Source organism: Callospermophilus lateralis, chromosome 3, assembly GCF_048772815.1.
Source record: "Callospermophilus lateralis isolate mCalLat2 chromosome 3, mCalLat2.hap1, whole genome shotgun sequence".
In the NCBI taxonomy this organism is placed as follows: domain Eukaryota; kingdom Metazoa; phylum Chordata; class Mammalia; order Rodentia; family Sciuridae; genus Callospermophilus; species Callospermophilus lateralis.
In genome coordinates, this window is record NC_135307.1 from 32,829,407 (window position 1) to 32,855,069 (window position 25,663).

General features: G+C 38.7%; 1 protein-coding gene across 1 annotated transcript; it reads left to right on the forward strand.

Moving 5' to 3' along the window:
* Positions 1 to 15,638: 15,638 nt before the first annotated feature.
* LOC143394572 (disintegrin and metalloproteinase domain-containing protein 20-like) lies at positions 15,639 to 17,969 on the forward strand. Its single transcript, XM_076849276.2, has one exon. The coding sequence runs from the start codon at positions 15,639 to 15,641 to the stop codon at positions 17,967 to 17,969; it is 2,331 nt and encodes a 776-aa protein (XP_076705391.2).
* Positions 17,970 to 25,663: the final 7,694 nt, after the last annotated feature.

Here is a 25,663-nt window from a genome sequence, read left to right on the forward strand (position 1 = left end):
ACCAGCAGGTCAGGCCCAACAAACTGCGGAGGGGCACAGCTGCCCCACGAGCCTGCTAGGTAGGCAGTACCCTGACCACCAACAGAACAGGCTCAGAGGACGGCCAGACACATCGCCCCGCCCAGGTTGGGGGAGGGGCAGAGCCGCCAGGCGCCTGCAAGGTAGGCAAACCTGCGTCTCACCAGCATATCAGGCCCAGCAACCCGCGGATCGGCAGAGCCACCCCCGGGCCTGCAAGGTAGGCGCACTTGCCACCCACCGGCAGGTTAGGCCCAGCAACTCTCGGAGGGACACAGCTGCTCCACGCACGTGCAAGGTAGGCGGAACCGTGACCACTGACAAAACAGGCCCAGTGGCCCGCCAGATACATCGCCCCGGTTGGGGGAGGGGCAGAGCCGCCACCAGCGCCTTTTAGGTAGACAGACCTGCAACCGACAGACAGAACAGGCCTAGTGGCCAGAGGAGGGGCAAAGCCGCTGCTCACGCCTGCAAGGTAGGCGGACCTGTGACCACCGAAAGAACAGGCCCATCGAAAGTACAGGCACAGCGGCCTCCCGGCGTGGTAGGCACATTGCCTCAATTGGAGGAGGGGCAGAACCACCGCCAAAGCCTGCGAGGGAGACTTTGCAGCTATACAAGAGCAATATAAATATATAGGGGGAAAAATCAATAACACAACAGTTTCACCAAGCAGAAAGAAACGCGATCAATATGAAAAGACAAGGAAAGAAAGGACCACAAGCAATGCAGGTCAACTCAACTTTAGAAGAGGTAATATCTGCAGCAGATGGAATGTCAGATAAAGAATTCAGGATATACATGCTTCAGATGATCTGGAGTCTCAAGGAAGACATTAGACAGCAAAATCAGACAATGAAAGACCACTTCGACCACTTTGACAATAAATTACATAAACAAATCCAAGAAGCAAAAGATCAATTATACAGGGAGATAGAGGTTATAAAAAACAAACAAACAGAAATCCTGAAAATGCAGGAAACAATAAACCAACTTAAAAACTCAATTGAGAATACTACCAGCAGAGTAGAACACTTAGAAGATAGAACATCAGACAATGAAGACAAAGTATTTCAACTGGAGAAGAACATAGACAGCTCAGCAAAGCTGTTAAGAAACCATGAGCAGAACATTCAAGAAATATGGGATAACATAAAGAGACCAAACTTAAGAGTCATTGGGATACAGGAAGGTACTGAGGTCCAAACCAAAGGAATGAGCAATCTATTCAACGAAATAATACGAGAAAACTTCCCAGACTTGAAGAACGAGACAGAATCCCAAATCCTAGAAGCCTACAGGACGCCGAATGTGCAAAATCATAAGAGATCCACACCTAGACACATTATAATGAAGATGCCCAACATACAGAATAAGGAGAGAATTTTAAAAGCTACAAGAGAAAGGAAGCAGATTACATTTAGGGGTAAACCAATCAGGATAACAGCTGATCTTTCAACACAGATTCTCAAAGCTAGAAGATCCTGGAATAACATATTTCAAATACTGAAAGAAAATGGGTTCCAACCAAGAATCGTGTATCCCGCGAAATTAAGCTTCAGGATGGAAGATGAAATTAAAACCTTCCATGATAAACAAAAGTTAAAAGAATTTGCAGCTAGAAAACCATCTCTTCAAAACATCCTCGGCAAAATATTACAGGAAAAGGAAATGGAAAATATCAATGAAAACCAACAGCGGGAGGTAGTACAGTAAAGGGTGGGGGAATAATCAAAGAGGAAAACAAACCATGTTTAGTAACATAAATAAACAAATATGGCTGGAAGAACAACCCATATCTCAATAATAACCCTAAATGTTAATGGCTTAAACTCACCAATTAAGAGACACAGGCTAGTAGAATGGATCACAAAACAAGACCCAACAATATGCTGCCTTCAGGAGACGCATTTGATAGGAAAAGACATACATAGACTGAAGGTGAAAGGTTGGGAAAAATCATATCACTCATATGGACTTTGGAAACAAGCAGGAGTGTCCATACTCATATCAAATAAAATAGACTTCAAGCCAAAGTTAATCAAAAGGGATGAAGAGGGACACTACATACTTCTCAAGGGAACCATACACCAACAAGACATAACAATCATAAATATATATGCCCCAAATAATGGTGCAGCTATGTTCATCAAAAAAACTCTTCTCAAGTTCAAGAGTCTAATAGACCACCATACAATAATCATGGGAGACTTCAACACACCTCTCTCACCACTGGACAGATCTTCCAAACAAAAGTTGAATAAGGAAACTATAGAGCTCAATAACACAATTAATAACCTAGACTTAATTGACATATATAGAATATACCACCCAACAACATCAAGCTGTTACACTTTTTTCTCAGCAGCACATGGATCCTTCTCAAAAATAGATCATATATTATGTCACAGGGCAACTCTTAGACAATATAAAGGAGTAGAGATAATACTATGCATCTTATCTGACCATAATGGAATGAAATTGAAAATTAACGATAAAAGAAGTAAGGAAAAATCATGCATCACTTGGAGAATGAACAATAGGTTACTGAATGATCAATGGGTTATAGAAGACATCAAGGAGGAAATTTAAAAATTCTTAGAGATAAATGAAAACACAGACACAACATATCGGAATCTATGGGACACATTGAAAGCAGTTCTAAGAGGAAAATTTATTGCTTGGAGTTCATTCCTTAGAAAAAGAAAAAACCAACAAATAAATGATCTAATACTTCAACTCAAAATCCTAGAAAAAGAAGAGCAAAACAACAGCAAAAGAAGTAGAAGACAAGAAATAATTAAAATCAGAGCTGAAATTAATGAAATCGAAACGAAAGAAACAATTGAAAAAATTGACAAAACTAAAAGTTGGTTCTTTGAAAAAATAAATAAAATCGACAGACCCTTAGCCACGCTAACGAAGAGAAGAAGAGAGAGAACTCAAATTACCAGCATACGGGATGAAAAAGGCAATATCACAACAGACACTTCAGAAATACAGAAGATTATCAGAAACTATTTTGAATCCTTATACTCCAATAAAATAGAAGATAGTGAAGGCATCGATAAATTTCTTAAGTCATATGATTTGCCCAGATTGAGTCAGGAGGATATTGACAACCTAAACAGACCAATATCAATTGAGGAAATAGAAGATACCATCAAAAGACTACCAACTAAGAAAAGCCCAGGACCGGATGGGTATACAGCAGAGTTTTACAAAACCTTTAAAGAGGAACTAATACCAATACTTTTCAAGCTATTTCAGGAAATAGAAAAAGAGGGAGAACTTCCAAATTCATTCTATGAGGCCAACATCACCCTGATTCCTAAACCAGACAAAGACACTTCAAAGAAAGAAAACTACAGACCAATATCTCTAATGAACCTAGATGCAAAAATCCTCAATAAACTTCTGGCGAACCGGATACAAAAACATATCAAAAAAATTGTGCACCATGATCAGGTAGGATTTATCCCTGGGATGCAAGTTTGGTTCAATATACGGAAATCAATAAATGTTATTCACCACATCAATAGGCTTAAAAATAAGAACCATATGATCATCTCGATAGATGCGGAAAAAGCATTCGACAAAGTACAGCATCCCTTTATGTTCAAAACTCTAGAAAAACTAGGGATAACAGGAACATACCTCAATATTGTAAAAGCAATCTATGCCAAGCCTCAGGCTAGCATCATTCTGAATGGAGAAAAACTGAAGGCATTCCCTCTAAAATCTGGAACAAGACAGGGATGCCCTCTCTCACCACTTCTGTTCAACATAGTTCTCAAATCACTGGCCAGAGCAATTAGACAGACGAAAGAAATTAAAGGCATAAAAATAGGAAAAGAAGAACTCAAATTATCACTATTTGCAGATGACATGATTCTATACCTAGCAGACCCAAAAGGGTCTACAAAGAAACTATTAGAGCTAATAAATGAATTCAGCAAAGTGGCAGGCTATAAAATCAACACGCATAAATCAAAGGCATTCCTGTATATCAGCGACAAATCCTCTGAAATGGAAATGAGGACAACCACCCCATTCACAATATCCTCAAAAAAAATAAAATACTTGGGAATCAACCTAACAAAAGAGGTGAAAGACTTATACAATGAAAACTACAGAACCCTAAAGAGAGAAATAGAAGAAGATCTTAGAAGATGGAAAAATATACCCTGTTCATGGATAGGTAGAAGTAACATCATCAAAATGGCGATATTACCAAAAGTTCTCTATAGGTTTAATGCAATGCCAATCAAAATCCCAACGGCATTTCTTGTAGAAATAGAGAAAGCAATCATGAAATTCATATGGAAAAATAAAAGACCCAGAATAGCAAAAACAATGCTAAGCAGGAAGTGTGAATCAGGCGGTATAGCTATACCAGACTTCAAACTATACTACAGAGCAATAGTAACAAAAACAGCATGGTACTGGTACCAAAACAGGCGGGTGGACCAATGGTACAGAATAGAGGACACAGAAACCAATCCACAAAACTACAACTATCTTATATTCGATAAAGGGGCTAAAAGCATGCAATGGAAGAAGGATAACATCTTCAACAAATGGTGTTGGGAAAACTGGAAATCCATATGCAACAAAATGAAACTGAATCCCTTTCTCTCGCCATGCACAAAAGTTAACTCAAAGTGGATCAAGGAACTTGATATCAAATCAGAGACATGGCGTCTGATAGAAGAAAAAGTTGGCTATGATCTACATACTGTGGGGTCGGGCTCCAAATTCCTCAATAGGACACCCATAGCACAACAGTTAATAACTAGAATCAACAAATGGGACTTACTCAAACTAAAAAGTTTTTTCTCAGCAAAAGAAACAATAAGAGAGGTAAATAGGGAGCCTACATCCTGGGAACAAATCTTTACTCCTCACACTTCAGACAGAGCCCTAATATCCAGAATATACAAAGAACTAAAAAAATTAGACAATGAGATAACAAATAACCCAAGCAACAAATGGGCCAAGGACCTGAACAGAAATTTCTCAGAGGAGGACATACAATCAATCAACAAGTATATGAAAAAATGCTCACCATCTCTAGCAGTCAGAGAAATGCAAATCAAAACCACCCTAAGATACCATCTCACTCCAGTAAAATTGGCAGCCATTAGGAAGTCAAACAGCAACAAGTGCTGGCGAGGATGTGGGGAAAAGGGTACTCTTGTACATTGCTGGTGGGACTGCAAATTGGTGCGGCCAATTTGGAAAGCAGTATGGAGATTTCTTGGAAAGCTCGGAATGGAACCACCATTTGATCCAGCTATTCCCCTACTCGGTCTATTCCCTAAAGACCTAAAAAGAGCACACTATAGGGACACTGCTACATCCATGTTCATAGCAGCACAATTCACAATAGCAAGACTGTGGAACCAACCTAGATGCCCTTCAATAGACGAATGGATAAAAAAAATGTGGCATTTATACACAATGGAGTATTACTCTACATTAAGAAATGACAAAATCATAGAATTTGGAGGGAAATGGATGGCATTAGAGCAGATTATGCTAAGTGAAGCTAGCCAATCCCTTAAAAACAAATGCCAAATGTCTTCTTTGATATAAGGAGAGTAGCTAAGAACAGAGTAGGGACAAAGAGCATGAGAAGAAGATTAACATTAAACAGGGATGAGAGGTGGGAGGGAAAGGGAGAGAGAAGGGAAATTGCATGTAAATGGAAGGAGACCCTCAGGGGTATTCAAAATTACATACAAGAGGAAGTGAGGGGAAAGGAGGAAAAATATAAGGGGGAGAAATGAATTACAGTAGAGGGGGTAGAGAGAGAAGAGGGGAGGGGAGGGGGAGGAGGTATAGTAGAAATAGGAAAGGCAGCAGAATACAACAGACACCAGAATGGCAATATGTAAATCAATGGTTGTGCAACTGATGTGATTCTGCAATCTGTATATGGGGTAAAAATGGGAGCTCATATCCCACTTGAATCAAAGTGTGAAATATGATATATCAAGAACTATGTAATGTTTTGAACAACCTACAATAAAAATTAATTTAAAAAAAATAAAATAAAAAAATAAAAAGGTCACACAATTTGACATTGTTTTATTATTTGTCTAGCTTGTTCCTTAGTTATTTTAAAATGCTTTTGTAAAGTATTAGCATTGACATGGAACCTTTTATGAAAATTTGTAGCTTCTTCTAGTGTAGAGAAAATATGTATGTCATGTGTAGTTTTATCTGCTAAATCATTGTCCAAACTAAGGGTTCCAGGCAATCCTGTATGTGCTCTGATATGTCCTGTAAAGAATGGATCTTTTCTGTCCCAGATTAGACTTTGTATAGTGGAAAACAAAGAGAAAACAGTAGAGGAAGGGGAAGTCCTACCAGCATCTTCAAGGGATACTATAGCATTAACTATATACTGACTATCAGAAAATAAATTAAATACAGAATCTAACATCACAAAAGCTTGTAAAACTGCATTAAGCTCTACCTTTTGAGCTGATTGTTTGGGTACTAAAAATGTAAAAGTTTGATCAGGGGTAACTACTGCTGCTGTACCATTATTTGACCCATCAGTGAATATATTTGGAGCATTCATGATAGGTGTTTTTCTTGTCATTTTTGGAAAAACTACAGGATGAGAAGACCAAAAAGACAACAAAGGGTTAGATGGTAAGTGATTATCAAATGTAACATTAGATTTACACATGATTATTGCCCAAGTATTTAACTCATTAGCTAACTCATCAATTTTATTCATAGTATATGGAGTAAAAATTTTATTGGGAGAAAATCCAAACACTCCCTTTACTGCTTTTATTCCTTTGAGTATTAATTGTCCTATAGCCTCAGGATACCTAGTAAAAATAGTGTTAGGAAAATAAGATAAATGTATGCACAATAATGGAATTCTTGCCAAAATACTCCTGTAGGAATATTTTTTGTTGGTATTACAATAAATAATAAAGGCAAACTTATATCAATTCTATCCAAATGCATATTTTCCATATATGTTTCAGTAATTTTTAATGCCTTTCTTGCTTCAGGCGTTAACATTCAGGGTGAATTTGGATCTGATGGACCTTTTAGGATATCAAATAAAGGTCCCAACTCTCCTGTTGGTATGCCTAGATAAGGTCTTATCCAATTTATGTTTCCCAATAACTTTTGAAAGTCGTTAAGTGATTTGAGTTGATCTACTCGTATTTGAATTTTTGGTGGACGGACCATGGTTGAGGATAATAAAACTCCTAAATAATTAATTGGAAAATTTAATTGTACTTTATCTATTGCTATCTCTAGATTATAATTTTTAATAAGTTTGTAAGTGTAGCATAACATTCTAGCAATGTGTTTTTATCTTTGTGTGCTTAAAATACATCATCCATATAGTGAAATATTTGTAGTTCAGGATTTTGATTTCTAAGTGGCTGGATTTCTTTGTTAACATAAATTTGACACATAGTTAGGCTGTTAGCCATCCCTTGAGGGAGTCCTTTCCATTCATATCTCTGATCAGGACCTTCATGATTCAGTGCAGGGATAGTAAATGCAAAACGTGGACTATCCTCAGGATGAATTGGAATTGAAAAAAAATAATCTTTAATATCTATAGATAAAACATGCCAGGTTTTTGGCAAAGCAGACAACTGAGGAATCCCTGATTGAGCAAGTCCCATAATAACCATCTCATTATTAATGGCTCTTAAATCTTGCAATAATCTTCATTTACCAGATTTCTTTTTAATGATAAAAATGGGAGTATTTTGGGGAGATATGGAAGGTTGTATAAGTCTCTCTGCTAATTGTTGTTTGACCAGGTCATGGCTTACTTGTATCTTTTCTTTAGTCAGGGGTCACTGAGGAACCCATACTGCTCTTTCTGATTTCCAAGTAATTTTTATTGTCTCGGTGACCCCTTCTGAAAACCAAATCCGTGTTTATGTATTCCTTGATCTATTTGAATTGGTGCTGCTATACCTTGTTCTTGTTCTCCTAATCTTTTTTCTTTCCTAAAACCTTGTCTAGCCCTAATAGTGGGCGCATTTGGATTGGTGTTATTTGTTAATGTCAAACCTAATTGATCTAGGACATCTCGTCCCCATAAATTTATAGGAAGATGAACCAATACATATAGCTGTATAGTTCCTTCACATCCTTCAGGATCCTTCCAATCTAATACCATTGCACTTCTATGGGGATTAGTCGCCACTCCTAGGCCTCGAAGCATTTGAGTGGCTTGTTGTAATGGCCAATGTTTTGGCCATTCTTGACAAGAGATGATGCTAAAGTCTGCACCTGTGTCCAGTAGCCCATTAAATTCATATCCTTGAATATTTAGTTTTAGCATTGGGCGAGAATCTAAATTTAAAGACAGCATAGCCCAATCTACACCTGTGGAGCCTAATCCCCTGGAATCTCTTTCTATAGTACTACTGTAAAATTTATCATGTAGGCTGGGTATTATTAATAACTGTGCTATTCTATCTCCTGGTGAAATTACTGATATACCTCTTGGAGAACTAGCTATAATTTTTATTTTACCTTCATAATCGGGATCAATCACCCCAGGACTTATCATAAGTCCTTTTAGTGTAGAAGAACTGCGTCCCAATAATAAACTTACTGTTTCTTGTGGAAGAGATCCTTTTACTCCTGTGGGAATGATTTGAACTCCCATCTTTGGAGTTAGTACTGCTCTGGCAGAGGCGCAGATGTCCAACCCTGTGCTCCCTCTGGTTTGTCTGATGAGAGATCTAATGAACAATGATTCCTTGGCACTACCCTGATGGTGTTGCTGGGTTCCTCCAGTGCCCCATATATTTGTGGTCGTGTGCCCTGGAGCAGTGGGCCCCCCTGTCTGTTTTTTGGCAATGGAGCCTGATGCTTTTCTCCACAATATCGTGGGTAAACACCTGGTCCTTGTCCTTTTTTTGATAACGGAGTACCCTCTATGGTGGTTTGAGAACGGCATTCATTAGCCCAATGTCTCCCTCTATGGAATTGTGGGCAAATACCCAGTATTCTACTCCTTTGATACCTAGCTTTGCTAAACCCTCCTCCTATGGGACAACTCCTTTTAAAATGTCCTGTTTGTTCCCAATTGTAGCATGTTTTTGGCCTGGCATCCAAAACCTGTTGTACTGCAGGAGCCAAGACTTTCCCTTGTTCATTAATGTCTCTAAATATTTAATATATGTGTTTAAATCTCCATGTTTCTATGGTTTAATGGCCACCTTGCACCATCTGTTTGCTTGCTCAAAGGCTAGCTGTTTAATTAATGGCATTGCTTGTTCTGTGTCCCCCAAAACTCTAGTAGTTCTTTGAATAAGCCTATCTACAAATTCAGCATAAGGTTCATTAGCTCCTTGTATTATCCTAGATAATTGACCTTGTAAATCTCCAAGTCCTTGTAAAGTCTTCTATGCCCTAAATCCATCTGCAGCAATTTGTGAATATACAGCAGGATCATATTCAGTTTGTTGCCGTTGACCCTCATAAGGTCCTTTTCCTAATAACATATCTAGATTTCTTTGAGGGTAACCAGCTGCTGCATTTCGCTTAGCCGTCTCCGTGTAAAATTCCTCATTGGCAACCTTCCATAACAAGTATTGTCCTCCATTTAGCACAGATTTACACATGCTAGCCCAATCTGCTGGTGTCATGTCCATGGTGGTAATAGATTCGACCATGCTCACAGAGAAGGGTGTTTGGGGACCATAGGTTGTTACAGCCTCCTTTAACTGCTTCACTGTTTTGAAATCTAAAGCACGGTGAATTCCCTTCCCTACTGCCTGCTCAAGTACAGGGCATGCCAATCTTTGAGGTCCTGTCTCAGGATCCCATCTATCAACTACGGGGGTTGGGGGCTCCATAGGTGGAGCTGTTGGTTGGACACTTATGCCCTCTGGTGATAGAAAGGTGGTAGTAGCAGCCTCCTGTTGTAATTTTTTCCCTAATAGCTGTTTCTCCTCTGAGCTTTCTTCCTTTATATTTTCTTCCTCTGTCTGACTATCTGGAGAGACCTTCTCTTCTGCTTGATCTACCATGGTTTCTATCATAGTTTGAACCTCTAACAATTTATTTAACAGTCTTTCAGTTTGTTTTTTACTAATTTCTGATCCCATCTTTCTACTATAAAGATAACACAAAACAAAACTGAAACAGAATGAAACCAAAATGGAACAAAAAGGCATTGTATCAATTTTCCTATTTTCTTGAAATGTACATTCGTGGTCTATTTCTATATCTCGGGGCGAACAACTTCAAACCTTGAGCCAACCGTTTTCCCCAGTTTGCATGAGAAAGTTCTAGGGACAGGCAACTTGAAATAAAAACAAAATAAATCAAAACAAGAACACATTGTTTTTTGAAGTGGACACCCATTCTCTTGCTCTTCCTCAGGGGCCAGCAATTTCACTTACCTCCAAGCTTCAGGAGTTCCCCTTACGGGCCACCAAATGCCACAATCTGGCTGGTCACAAATAACCAAGTGGCCAAAAAGCCTTGTAGATTCAAATAGCAACTCTTTATTCCCCAACTCTCACCGGCACTGCACACACCACACAGGAACACAATCCCTCCATTGGGCTCCATCCAATCTCCCCGAAACCCCAGGAGAACTCATGGGAACTCAAGAACTCACAGGAACTCGGGTGCTCCAAGCAGTAAGAGCCACCCTATTGCCCGACAGTAAAGGTCAAATATACAATACAATCAATCCAACATCACAGCAATTATATATAGCTTAACTCAAATCATCATCTCAATGGATTGCTTGTGTCACCTTTCAACCATTCCCTCTGGCGAATGCCAGGCATCATTCTGACTGGGCTGTGGCTCTCAACATTCACTCCTTTTGGAATTATGTTCATGTGGTTTGCTTGGTTTGTCTCCTTTTTCCATCTTAGACTTCCTTCTAAGTAGGAAATATGCTAGGAGCATTCCTTCTATTAACAAAAAGTCTTTTGGTGTTGGGGGCCATGCTTTGAAATGTTTCATAAGGAGCTTCTTGAGATATACAAGCTCCTTTTAAGCACTTCACTGTGAATGGTCTTGAGTTTTACTCTTCTCTAGTAGTTTTCTTTGTCTTGGGAGATATCTCCTTCGGGTATAAGTTGAGCGTGTGGTTCAAATTTTTCAGTATCATTGTACTCTTATGAGAACACTGTGTGGTTTCCCCATTGTGCAAAACATCATTATGCAGCATATGACTAAATACACTTGAAGCTGAGTTGCAGCATCATTCCTTAGAGGGACACAGCCTCTTATTCAGTTGAAAGTCCTTGGATCTATGAATTGGCTTAATCTAGGAAAACAAGAAGTTAGGACTCTGCCATGATGGGGAGTTTTTTTGTCCATCCAGTCTAGTGGTTTCCCTTTATTGAACTAGGTAGTATTTTGGTAGGCTGCCCATGTTTTAATTGATAGGGTGACTATGAACTGTTAGTCTTTCCTTTGGAACCTTAGGGCTCAGAATACTCTGGTTGACACATCATTCCTGCAGCTCATTATGAAAAATGCACTTACTTTGTATCTGCAGTGCACTGACATATTGTCACTACTACTCTGGGAACAGATTACCTTCTTTAGGATCAGGGAGCCCATCTGTGTCCCCTGAGTAATTTTAAGGAATGTATCTGTGCAGGTTACACATGATGAGTCCGTTCTAGTGTTCCTATTGCTCTAAGTCTTTGGTACCCTTTCTGTACATTATGTGAACAAAATTTAGGTATCCTGATCTCCTGGAGTATTAAACCTTACTGCAGTACTTTTTAGTCAAACAAGTAAAATTATTGATCTACTTGCAAATGCCCGAGCTAGCATAAAAAATCCAGGTACCTGGTAAGTTCACCCATAATAAATATTCGGATGCTTCATTGTGCTTTTTGCTCTTCTACAATCCAAAATTCTTAGGATCTATATCCTGCACATCCCTGTGGGTCTCTGCCAATATAAACTATGACAACATTGCAAATATTTTGTAATAGAAACTTTTGCCTTCCAATTGAGTCTTTGACCCGACCCACAGGAACATGTTGACATAGGATTTGAGTCTGTGTGTAGAGCCATTAGTTGCATGTCTTGAAGAGTCTAGGAATCCTCTTGCAGGGTAAGTTTCTCACCTGAGGACATTACAGGGTCTCAAGCTCAATTCCTCAGACAGAAGAGCCCTAGGCTCTTTCACTGGCAAAGGAGGCTCAGAACCACCCAGGTCCCGCTGGAATTCCTCATGTCAAATCCCACATTTTTTTCTTTTTCTGTTAGTGACCTAACACATCCCACTAGAGTGTCAGGAAATGAATGTGCTTAACTCTCATTGTGATTCCGCACTGCCCACAATATTTTGATCTTCAGTGAGGTTGGTGCTATGGTAAAACAAAGCAGAGATTCTTTCAGGTCCATCATTATAAGCTGTGTGATCTGAGAAAGTGGGGTCTTGGACCATCATCATCAGTAGAGTTAAATCCAGCTGCCCCACACCCCAATCCTTGGGGCACTTATGGACATCATCCCAGTTGTCACTTGATCCCCCTGCACACTTGTAACACTGGGGCACTTCATCACAATCAACAGTGAGTGGTAACTCATGTAATTGTGATGCTACTTCGTGCTCATTCCCCATTGGGCGGGAGTTCACCAGTGTGTCTCAGGCCAAGCACATGTGCACACCAATCCCAGATGCTTATTTTCCTGTCTCTTTCTCCCTCTGTCTCTCAGAATCAGTCCTGGTACCAGATGCTGTATCTGTCAAGATCCAGTCCAGAACAGAGAAACCCACCAAGAGACATTACAATAGGAAGTTTTTGAAAAGGTATTAGAGGACTGAAATGATTAGAAGAGAACACTGAGGTACAGGAGGTGGGATTTCTCAAAAGGAGCTACTTCTCCAAGAAAGGGGAAGAGGTTGGGGTTATGGTAACCTAGATGCTTTTATAATGGGCCTCAGAGATCTGGAGCTGAGATGAGGATAGGTGGTGCTGGTCATTTGGGAACAAAGGAAAGGTGCAACTGATAGCTGGACCTCTTAGAAAAGCATGCTGAGGTAGTGGTGGTACCATAGGGGCTTGGGAAAAGGTCCTCCAAAAGTGACGACTCAGATCTGAGGGAGGGTGCTCTCAACTTGCACTTGGCATCAAGGCTCTTTGTGTCATGGTCTGATAGAGCTGGTAGTGGAACATTGAGGAAGGGACTCTGTCAGGCTGTGTTGATTGCCCAGGGTCCTGGAATGTCCTGGTATGACTAGATCTCAAGACTTCTGAGCAGGGAGCACTGTCTGCTGGCTCTTGTTCCTTGGAAGGGACTTGATGAAGCTTTCTCTGTTTCTATATCAACCAAATGTCACCACCAGAGCAAAGAACCATGGCTGTGGCATGCAGACAGTATCCCCCCCCCCAAAAGTAGCATTCCTAAAGGTTTTTGCCCTTTTTTTTGTATTATTCTCCTTCTAGTGCTCTTCTTGGCAAAACTCTATAGGAATCCTATTCACAATGGGGAAACATAATATGCAGAATATTATGTGGAGCTAAACAGTCTTGCCATAAATTTAGGTTTGTAGTTCAGAACATAGTTGATGGGGAGCATAAAGATTCTTATTTTTTGTAACAGGTTAACAAGTTACATTTATATGTGTGCAACTGACTGATATCCTCTACTCTATTGTGTTTCATTTACTGAAATCTTCCTGAATTGATTTCATGATGTAGTAAGGTTTGTGACCCTTGTTTGAGAAATGTTGAAATAGGTCATTTGTAAAAGGAGACATGGCACAATGGGCCTCTTGAGGAGTCTGAAGTAGCTCTTTGAAGTTGAAAAAAGAGTTAATGATTGAGGCAGAAGGAGAATCTCGTGGTGTTTGGAGTTTTAGTCATGTCAGCGGAAGGACTGTGCAGTGGACACCACTTCATGTAATTTATGGGAATGCAGCCTTCCTTATTGCTGATGATGAAGACTTGCCTATCACAAACATTCCTCACCATAAACTTTTCTATAAACCTTGTATTTTTGACAATTGTTAGGATGTTGTTATCTTCTCTCTGAGTCTTTTTCATAATCCTATCGCACTACCCATTTCCATCTTATTATCTAAAACTCTAATAAATACCAAGGATATGATGAAGAGAAAGATGGAAAGGACATCTGGTGAATGGAGTGCATCTTTCTCAGAAATGCTTTGTGTCAGAGGTATTTTCTAGTGACAGTGGTTTCCTCTGTGGAATTCATTAGCCACTCATTAGTTTTGGAATCCTACCTAGATGGGTGCATGGTTTTGTTGACTTTCAGTTCCAAGAGTATTGCTCATGCTCTGTGCTGCTGATCCCAGTGACACCCTTACTTAGGACATTGAAGCCCACATTAGGTGATAACAATGTGGCTCTAAGTTTGTTTTAAGTTTGATCTCAAAGACAATTTGAGATTTGGCATTTAGGTGAAAGTTAGTAAATGACCCAGATTAGCTTTTACCTGATAGTAAGTTTGTTTCCAATAGTAATGAGGTTTTCAAGTCCACTCATTGTGGTCTTATGAACTTTTTAATGAACTCAAGGCTCAATCTTCTTAATGCAGCATTCTTTGGAAAGTTGATATTGAATAGGATTGATCCAGGTAACTTAGCAGCAATTGGAAAACTAGAATTGAGTTCATATTGACATGACCACAGTGAGCCCCTCAGGATTTAGAACATGAGGCTGGTAGGCTGTTTGGGGAGAAGGCTGTGTCTGCAAGCTATGGTTGGAGGCAGCTGGGCTGTATGCCCTGCCCCTAATAATTTACCCCACCCCGTTACCTCATCCATTTCCCTTCCTTTTTTTTTTTTGAATTGGAGGAGATCGACCACTACTTTTGAACCTTTAAGTGGGTCTTTTGGCTGTAAACTTAGCACTGGGACTACATAAGATTTCTGGAGTGGGGTTGGGTAGGGGCAGAGCGAAAGGGAACTGCATGAATAAAGTAACCATGAATGATGGGTTTTGTCTGGGTCATTCACATGTTTGCTGACAGTGTGGAGTGCCCGTAGGTTTTTGGGTAGTAGAGGAATTTGCATAAGATATATCTTTTCAAACTGGAAAACTTATTATTATAATTTTACATATTTAAAGAAGAGTGTATAGTGCTGGGTATTGGCCTAGCATGTGCATGTATTGGGTTCCTTTCCCAGTATAATAACAGAAACCATCTGCCTAGTATGTAATGAATCTTAAAGTATCTGATATCCAGGTTTGACAATTATCTGCCTATGTCAAATCTTACCTATTTCTCTGGGAACCTACACAGACACACAGACACACACACACACACACACACACACACACGTGTCTTTGTGTGTGTGTATTTATATTAGAATATGCAAATCCCATGCATGTTATTGCTTCAAATCTGGTCCCAATTCAAGAATTACTTTAGCCTCACTTGTTGTTTTTGTCTCCCATCTTTCCTGTTCCACTGACAACATTCCAGCCCTTTTTATTTTTCACTTTCAGTACTGCAGCTCTGATGGTGCATATAGATCCATAAAGATCAGCCCAGCACTCTGAACAGCTCAGAGGGAGGAGCCTGACCAGCAGTTCCTCATGCTCTTGCCTTGTTCTTTTTCTCTGGACAGGTGGCTCCTTAGTGTCAGATCCATAATGGCTGTGGTTGAGACTCTGATGCACATCAGGGTCACTTTTCTACCGCTCTGGCTTGGGATATCTCTATCCATTCCTGACCTCTCCCAGGCCAGTCCCTCCCAGCATTTCACCTCCCCAGAAGTGGTGATCCCTTTGAAGGTTATCAGCAGGGACAAAAGTGCAGAGGCTCTGGGTTGGCTCTCCTATAGTCTGCGGTTCGGAGGCCAAAGACATGTTGTCCACATGAAGGCCAAGAAGCTGTTAGTTTCTCCACACCTCCCAGTGCTCACTTACACAGAACATCATGTCCTCCATCAAGATCAGCCCTTTGTCCAGGATGACTGCTACTATCATGGTTTTGTGGAGGGGATCTCTGAGTCCCTGGTTGTCCTCAGCACCTGTTCAGGGGGCTTTCAAGGAATGCTACAGATAAATGAACTTGCTTATGAAATTAAGCCAATTAAACTTTCTGCTACATTTGAGCACTTGGTGTATAAGATAGACACTAATGAGACACAATTCCCACGTATGAGATGTGGGTTAACAGAAGAGAAAATAGCACGTCAATTGGAATTGCAAATGTCACATAATTTCACTCTGAAACAAAGTTCTTATGTGGGCTGGTGGACTCACTCACGGTTTATTGAGCTAGTAGTAGTTGTGGACCATGTTAGATATGTTTTCTCCCAAAGTAATGTGACCATCGTGCTGTTTGACGTCATAAATGTTCTCAATATAGTGGATTCCTTATTTGACCCTTTGGAAATTGATGTAATTTTGACTGGGATGGAGGTCTGGACTACAAGAAACCCAATTAATACCAGTATTGACTTAGATCTAGTTGTGGAGCAGTTTACACTTTGGAAGAATTATCAACTTGATGCCCGGCTGCATCATGATGCTGCACATCTTTTCATAAAAGAATTAAATAGCTCAAAACTTGGTGTTGCCTATGTTAATGGAATATGCCAACATCCTTTTAACTCTGGAGCTGATGTTTTTGAAGACAATAGCTTATACCTTTTTGCACTTACTGTGAGCCATGAGCTTGGCCATAATTTGGGTATGTTGCATGACACTCGATGGTGTGTGTGTGCATTACAGTGGTGCATAATGTATGAATATAGAAAGGTGACAAATAAATTTAGCAATTGCAGTTATGCCAATTTTTGGGACAATACTCTGAAAACATGTATTTATCCTCCTCCATATGCAAGGAATATCTTTAGGTTGAAGTATTGTGGGAATCTCGTAATTGAAGAAGGAGAGGAGTGTGACTGTGGAACTATACAACAGTGTGCCAGAGATCCCTGTTGTCTGTCTAACTGCACTTTGCGTTCTGGAGCTTCTTGTGCTTCTGGGCTTTGTTGCAAAGAATGTAAATTAATGCCATCAGGGACTTTATGTAGAAACCAGGTCAATGAATGTGACCTTCCCGAGTGGTGCAATGGGACATCCCATCAATGCCCAGATGATGTATATGTGCAGGATGGAAGTCCTTGTAGTGACAGTGCCTACTGCTATAAAAAGACATGTAATACCCATGATATACAGTGTAAAGAGATTTTTGGCAGAGATGCAAGGAGTGCTTCTCAGAGTTGCTACAATGAAATCAACACCCGAGGAAATCGTTTTGGGCACTGTAGTATTGTAGGCACAACATATGCCAAATGTTTGCAACCTGATATCATGTGTGGAAGGGTTCAGTGTGACAATGTGAACAAAATTCCCATTCTTCAAGCACATTCTACAGTGCATCAGTTTCACTTCAATCAAAACACTTGCTGGGGCACTGATTATCATTTAGGTATGTCCATACCTGATATTGGTCAAGTAAAAGAAGGCACCTCATGTGCTCCAGGAAAGATCTGCATCAGTAAGAAGTGTGCTAGTATCGTTCAGCTGCCCCAAACTTGTCAGCCTGAGACTTGCAACATGAGGGGGGTCTGTAATAACAAACATCACTGTCACTGCAACCATGAATGGTCACCTCCCAACTGTAGTAACAAAGGCTATGGAGGTAGTGAAGATAGTGGTCCACCTCCTGGGAAACCCGTTCCAGAGTTCAATGTGACTAGAACTACCACTGCAAATGTGCCTGGACATGCAACTGGAACTACCACAGGAAATGCGCCTGGGCCCGGGACTGGAAGTGTGCCTGGAAATGAGACTAGAAATGAGACGCGAAATGTGACTGGAAACTGGAGAAAATTGTTATTATTGTCCCTTATTTTGATTGTTTTCTTTGTATGTTGTCTGTTTATGCTTTATATGGGATGGATAAAGAAACAGGAAAAGGTTGAAAAGAATAAAGAGGAAGAAGAGAAAGAGGAAGAAATAGAAAGCTAAGGCTCATAACTAATTAAAATGATCTCTAATTTTTAACAGTAGAGAAATGCAGGGCATGTCTTTCTCAACAGGAATTCAAAGGTCTGTCATGCTAAGATTATAAGCTATGGCTATTACAGCAAAAAATCCACCATGTTCTTACTTATTCTTTAGTGTTTTAAACAACAATAAAGGTTCATTTTTCCCTGAAGTTGTCTTTTTTTTTTTTTGGCAGCTGTGAGCCACATCTCCAGCCCATTTTATTTTTTATTTTGAGACAGGGTCTCACCAAGTTGCTTAGGGCCTCACTAAATTGCTGAAGCTGGCTTTGAACTGGCAAACCGCTTGTCTCCACCTCCCAAGCCACTAGGATTACAGGCATGGAACACCACGCCCAGTCAGAAGTTAATATTTTATGTTTCTGGAGCAAAGACATTTTTAAGGTGTTGGTCAGTATTTCAAGCCTCTCAATTTTTTATTTTTTAATTTGCAGGATGTACCTCTACAAAGGCCATTTCTGTTGGCCTGTTAATTGTGGCCAAAGGAGCAATTAAAGTAGGCCTGGAGAGATGGATGAGAGGAGAAGAGGATTTTCATTCCTTTCTTTCTTATGTACTTAATATTGCCATCAGCATTAGTTTCATTGGGTTCATTCGTACTAGCTATTGGGCTTTGGAGTCCAGTTTGGTTGTCACTAGCAGAACCACCCTCATATTTTCAAGGTGTACAAGCAGCAGTTAACCACTGGCCTCTCAGTGATCTGTGTTGCAGCTCTGGGGTTAGCTGAGTGGTTTCCTCTGAATTCCTGAAGCTCCAGTATCAGCTGTTCATGTACCTCTTCCAAGATGTGTGTGCCTGTTCTGGAGGGGGTCTCCCTTTAATCACCTCACTCTAATAAACACGAATTTTTTGGTATGATCTACTGACCCTGAGCATATTTGGTGCTTTCTGAAGTTATCATTCTGATAGGTCGAGTGCTGCAGACACAGGCACTGAATTGAATTCAGAATGCAAGATGTTTATTAGAGATGCAGATTTGGAGAGGCCAGGTTGAATGGAGATGAAGCCAGTTTTTGCACACAAAGAAATGAAGTTGTGTTCAGGCCTTAAAGAAGCTTTAGCCAATGTGGGTAAAGACAGTGTAGCAAATGTTGTCTGTCAGATGTTTTACTCCGTGGGCCACAGTGGCAGGGTTCTTCATCTCTGTGTTCTGGTATGAAAGGTATTAGTTGTTCTGGACTTCTTCCTTCATTGTTGTTCTGTGTGTTGTTTCCCTGAAGTTCTAAGTTTGATAAGGGTAAGATCTCTGATCCCTGACCACATCTTTTCTGTTACTCTAATAGTGTTTGTAGGCATTAACCATGGAAATCTTTTATGCAATCTGTGCACTGATTAATTCCCTTTGAGAGATGTAGAGCTATTTCATTTTTGTGCCTTCTTATGTGTCTAGTTCAGTAAATTGTGTTTTTCAAGGAATTTGTTCAATTCTCCTGTGCTTTCCTATATGTGGGCATAATAGATTGTTCAGAGTATCTTTTCATTTCCTTTTTTGTCTATAGGAAATATGGTGGCATTTCCTCATTGATTCCTGATGCTATCTGTTTATATTTTCTCAGTGTTGTCTTGAAGCAGTTTTGTTAGGGATTTATCAACTTGATTATTCTTTTCAAGGGACCAGTGTTAGGAGCCGTCTTTGGGCTGTGTGTGGATGGTTGTGCATAGTAGCCTCCTGAGGGGATAAGTCCTGACAGTGGGAACTTTCCAAGGCACTCCCCACAAGATTGACTGCCTGATGCAGGTGAACTTTCCCCCTCAAGCTCTGCCAAAGATGCCATGCAGCCAGCACCTGAGATGGGAGTAGCCTGCCAAGATGTTAATCAATCTGTGACTGCAAGACCCCCTGAATCAAAACTCCTCCTTTGATTCCTTATCCCTGCCTTTTATGTACCCCCTTAAGTAAAACACCAGAGCCATTTTTTTGTGTAGTTCCAGAACCCATGTGGACTAGATTTATCAGGGCCTTTGCTTTCTGTAAATATATTTCTGAGTGTTTGTACATTGTTATTTACTAATTGTTTATGATTGTAAGTTTTAGGGTGGCTTGGATTACCCTGGGCTGGAAGAAAAAACCCTTAATTAGACACTGCCCGTTTTCCCCTCCCCCCACTCCCCTGTTATTATGGTGCTCAATGTGGACCTGACCATGTGGATGAAGTTAAAGTAAATAGACACTTGATTAAATGGGGCTTGAAACCCCCAGATTCAGAAGATAAAAATTAAAGCACGCCACACCCACCTCAAAGAAATAGAGGGTGCATCCCAATCTAGAGAGAATTGGGAGGCAGGAAAGTTTGATATCTTGATATAAAACCGAAGCAAAACTCTTCCAGAAAAGAAGACTATCCACTTAAAAACCTCATTAAAATAAGTTAAGGGAAAAAAGACCATTTATCTACTTTCGGGAATGTTTAAGCAATTTAATCAGAGCTGCCCCTCCCCACCCACAACTTCTGCCTTCTATCTGGGCTGAGACAGTAACCCAAAGCAGCGACAATGCCACCTCTGCCTGCCAGTAGTCAGCAAAAGGCAGGGAGAAGCAATAGGAAAAAGCCCCAGGACGCTACCACAGAGGGATCCAAAGCAGGGAAGCGCAGGCAGGCAAGCTAAGGGCTTGAGATGCTGACAACTAGGGGAACCCTGGGGGAAATGGCAGCAGAGTGTTGCTGGAGGAGCTAAATGCCTAATAGCACCAACTGCTTGCAGAGACCCAGGGCCCAACCAGGAGGGCTCTGGGGATAGCTGAGATGTTGGCACTCACCCTCAGCCATGGGAGCCAGGCATAATAAGGAAAGGCAAAGCAGCATTGGTGTCTCACGTGACCCAAGGTGAATGGCACAGAGTCATAGCTCAGATAATTCCCAGACTGACAAAATTCCACAAAAGGCACTGGCATTGTAACTTCCCATGGGCGAACATGGGTGTCATGAGTGGTTTCTACAGACTCAGTCTGAGGCACAGTTAGATTCAGCCAAATCTGTTTCATTAATGGTCATCACATTTCAGGCACGCGTCCTAATTCTGAGTCCTAACAGTCTACACCCAAGGATCCCAGAGGCTCACCTGTGACATGTCTTAAATCTGGGTTGCTGGAACTCAATCCTGGCGATCCCTGCAGGAGGAGTCTGGTGCAGGGGGACAGCAGCGACAAAAGTCTTTCTGTCCAGGTCCTCTTAGTCCTGCTGGGCCCCAGAAGGCTGGGATTTTAAGTCCTAGTTCAGTTGTGCTTGCAGCTGATAACTGGGTGACCTCTGGGGTCTATGCCGGGGTGTAGACTCTTAACATCACTATCGTACGTCTATCTATGTTCTGCAGCTATATCTAAGTTTTGCAGTTTACATGTGTACACATGCTTACTGTCTTTATCAAACACACACACTCATTAATATAATTCACAATCACAGTCCTATAATATTTTCTGTACTCATATCAATGAGAGGCACTCAGGGCAGGACAGCGTACACAGTGGGGACCCCAGAGCTGCAGGCAGAATTTCAGGTGGCATGGAAGACACAGAAGGGCAGATCTGACAGTGCGGCCAGGGCAGCCAGGGCAACTTGGCGGATACCTTCAAGTCTGAGTAAATAGAAAACAGGTTTATGTATGACTAACTTGGTTATAAGTATATAGAACAGTCAATTTAAAAATTTTGAGGCTTCTCCTTAAGAACAAATATTAATGTGTTAATGTAAACCAAAACTTTAACCTATACATTGAGATGAAAATAACTGCATAAAACATTAATCCACCTCATTCCAATAGAATAATTACTTATGCCTGGTAATTTTCTTGTTTAAAAAATAACTAATTTTTAATAAATTAAGATGCATATATTTATACTTAAACAATAACATTATAAGATATAACAATGTATTTTTACTTAAGCAATAATAATATTTTAAAAAAATATTTATTTTTTAGTTGTAGATGGACCCAATATTTTAATTTTATTTTTATGTGGTGCTGAGGATGGAATCCAGGGCCTGACACGTGCTACGACGTGAGAGCTCTACCGCTGAGCCCCAACCCCAGCCCAATAATTATTTTCAAATACCACCTCAAGTTCCAATTTTCAATCTTTACTTTGAAAGCTAACTTTAACTCATATTAAAACAACAATGATTATGATAATTATTGCTAATTCATTCGTTATCTATCTATCTATATATATATATAAAATCTGTTTCCTAAATATGTAAACCCTTAAAACCTAAGGTTTAAAAGAACATTTTGCTAAACTAATGCTCTATAAACTAGTTTCTGACTCATACTAATAAAAAACAATAAAGTATCTAATCATGATTTATTCTTCTATAATTATATAAAACTTATATGTTACTGTCTACAATAAGAAGTAAACTTAACTATATATTTAAAAGACAATTGAGAGACACTAACTTATTTAAAAGGTAACATTATAAAGTATAACAATGTATTAATAGTTTCTCTCTAGAAGGGATTAAATGTTCTCTTAATTTGTCCATGTCATATTCTAGATACAAAAATGGATCAACTAGGTTATGTTAAACCAAGGAATTCCATACCAAAGGTTATAGACTTATATTCAAATGAGAAACTAAAATTAATTTCAAGATTAAGACACCTGACTTATCTTTTGACACGAGACCCATTGTTTTAGAAATTAAGAGGTATACATAAAAATCTTATAGGATTTTACTCTCCATAGTTATATCTAAATACATATTTTATATAAAAATACATATTTTATATAAAATAGTATCATGTTGATATTTTCAAAACTTGTAAAATCTTTTTTAAATTGTTCATTGTTGATACTGTTTTAAATTGTTACGTTTAATGTGAGATTTCTATCATACAGTTCCTTTATCCAAATCCTTATATTAAATATTTGAGTTGATCTTACTAATTAAGTACACAGTAATTAAAAATATTCATACAGCTTACATCTTTATACATAAAGATTGTTTTGACACAAATCTCTTCTGTCATTGCTGGGTCAATGCCATATAAAGTTCTAATTTTCATAAATAATTCATTAAATCATTTTTATAAAATATACTACTGACTTTCTTTTCCCATCAAATTTAAAGTAACGATCCCCCATACTTAGATCAACATTAGATTTAATGATGATAACAATTCTTCCTAAATTGGTAAGTAAAAGGCTATTCATTCTTCTATTTCGTTTTTCCTTATCTGTAATTAATAAAAAATATTTTTCCTGGGCTAGGATAGTGGATGAGTGGTAGAGCGCTTGCCTAGCATGTGTGAGGCACTGAGTTCGATTCTCAGCACCACATATAAATAAATATAAAATAAAGGTCCATCAGCAACTAAAAATATTTTAAAAATATATTTTTCCTATCCTCACTAAATAAATATATTTCTTATTCTAAAAGGGTGTCTCTTTATATCTTCCCTGTCTGTTGTAGAGGCTATCTTTCCTAAGTTAAAACTCTGCCTCTCACCTCATTCAAAGATAAGATAATCATCCAAATTCATTTAAAGTTAGAATCAAAATGTAAATTTTTATTATACAACTCACTGTATTCTTAAAAAATACTATATAATATATGGAGATCAATTATACAAAATTATATTCCTTAAGTCTTAGCGATTATGATAATTACACATAGTTTTACTCTTGTTAATTTTATTGCATTTTCCCCTACAAACCTTACAGCTATTGGTTGTTAATGTCTTACACAAGTATCAAGTCGAATATATCAAGTTAATTTAAGACAATAAGGTATTACCTATAGAAAAAAACAAGTTATAAAGCTGACATTCAACATCTAATCAAACTCCCTTTTATAATTTTGTTGCTCAGCCTATTACTAAAGTCAAAATCAAATTATACATTTGATAACAATTAGGCTCTTATTTACTATAATCCTTTTCCAACTCAATAATATTGGCCTGCTCGAGCCTAATAAGTAACTCTTGCCAAGTTTCCTGGCCAACTAAAGATAGTAAATCTCTTCTTATTATTGAAATATTTGTACTACACTAGACCATTGTGTATAGTTTAAGCTAATGATACTCTGACATATATATATATATATATATATATATATATATATATATATATATATATATACACATACATATATAAACTTTTTATTCAATTTTAAAAAATAAAAAAGTGGGAAAACAGGACCCTAAAAGTCCCTAGTAAATCTCACAAAAATATTTAAAATTTTTTTTAAAATTATGATACTGAAACTCTTACTGCTGCTAAGCAACCTATGGTACAATTGAATGAATCAGATTTCAAAGGATAAAAATCTAAACCTGTCATCATGGAAAAGGCTGAAAAACCTGACACCGGAAGGTACATTTCCAACCACAGTGGTTATAGCTATGTAGTCCTTATGAGCAATATCAGATAAGTAAAATCTATGGAGAGATTTCTATGAACTCATTCCACTAGTCCACTTTAATGTACCTTGTAATGTGGGCTGGAGAATTCATCCCAGTATTTATTAATAATACTCATATGATGCATGGTCTTACAGATACTCATATTACATCCATTCATGTGACTAGATTTAAACATATTAGCTACAGTAGCAGCCTAACTACATGTTGGTCCCTTAGTGAACATACCAGTTATTCAAAAGTAACTTTTGAGGAAAGACAACATGGGAAGAAACTAGACCCACCAGTCATGCTGGTCCTTAGAACTTAAGATTGTGCTTATATATCTGGACAGTTATTAAAATAGAATGATTATTGAAATAGATTTTTCCCATAGCAAGCCAATTATTTCCACAAAATATCTACCAATATTTTACTGCCCTAATCATTCTACAATAGAATTTGGCATTTTTACTGAATGAATGAAGTATATAAATGCTTTGCCAGTGCAACATAAAATCTCTGGAGGTGATTGATATGTTTTGGATTGATTTTCAAAAACTTGATAAAAGACAGTTATAGCAAGATGCCACTTGCTACAGAAAGTCCAAAGCCAGGAGGACTTAACATGGAAGTAGTTCATTAAGTGTTTCACTTCTACTTCTTAAAAGAAATTTGCAAACAACCATGTTTAATTTAGATTCTTAATTTAGTAAAAGATCTAAAAAGCTAAAAAATAATTGAGTTATCTAAAACTATTTTCAGAATACCAAATTAAGATGAGATATACTATCATTTTGATTCCATATGATTTAAATTACTCCCTAGTGTTTGGGTATTATTTATAGCCATATAATGAAAGCCAAATTAAGCCTGGCAAACTGATTGAAGTTACTCTAGAAAGGTTAATAACTCACACTTGAATTTATAACAGTCATTTCTTATTTGATGATAATTTGAGTCTTATGTATCTTACTGTATTCTCTCAGGCTTATATCTGCCTCGATAATCACTATATTTATGGACATAATTCATTCTCTCATAATGATAGTTCCCCTGAAAGTTTCATTCGTAATATTCTAACTTCAGGAAAGATGATATCAAAAACGATCTCTGGCATTTAATTGTTGCCTCATTTTCCCTGTCTTACAAATGGCCCTATATCTAACTTTATAGGCAGGAAACACAAGGAGGGTTCCTTCTGTGGCCTGTGAACCTATATTTAATCCGCTTATATTTAATTATTGGAAACATAATAGTATCCTATAAATTGTAAAAAATGTAATCTAAGCACATTTTCTTAATAACTTGACTCA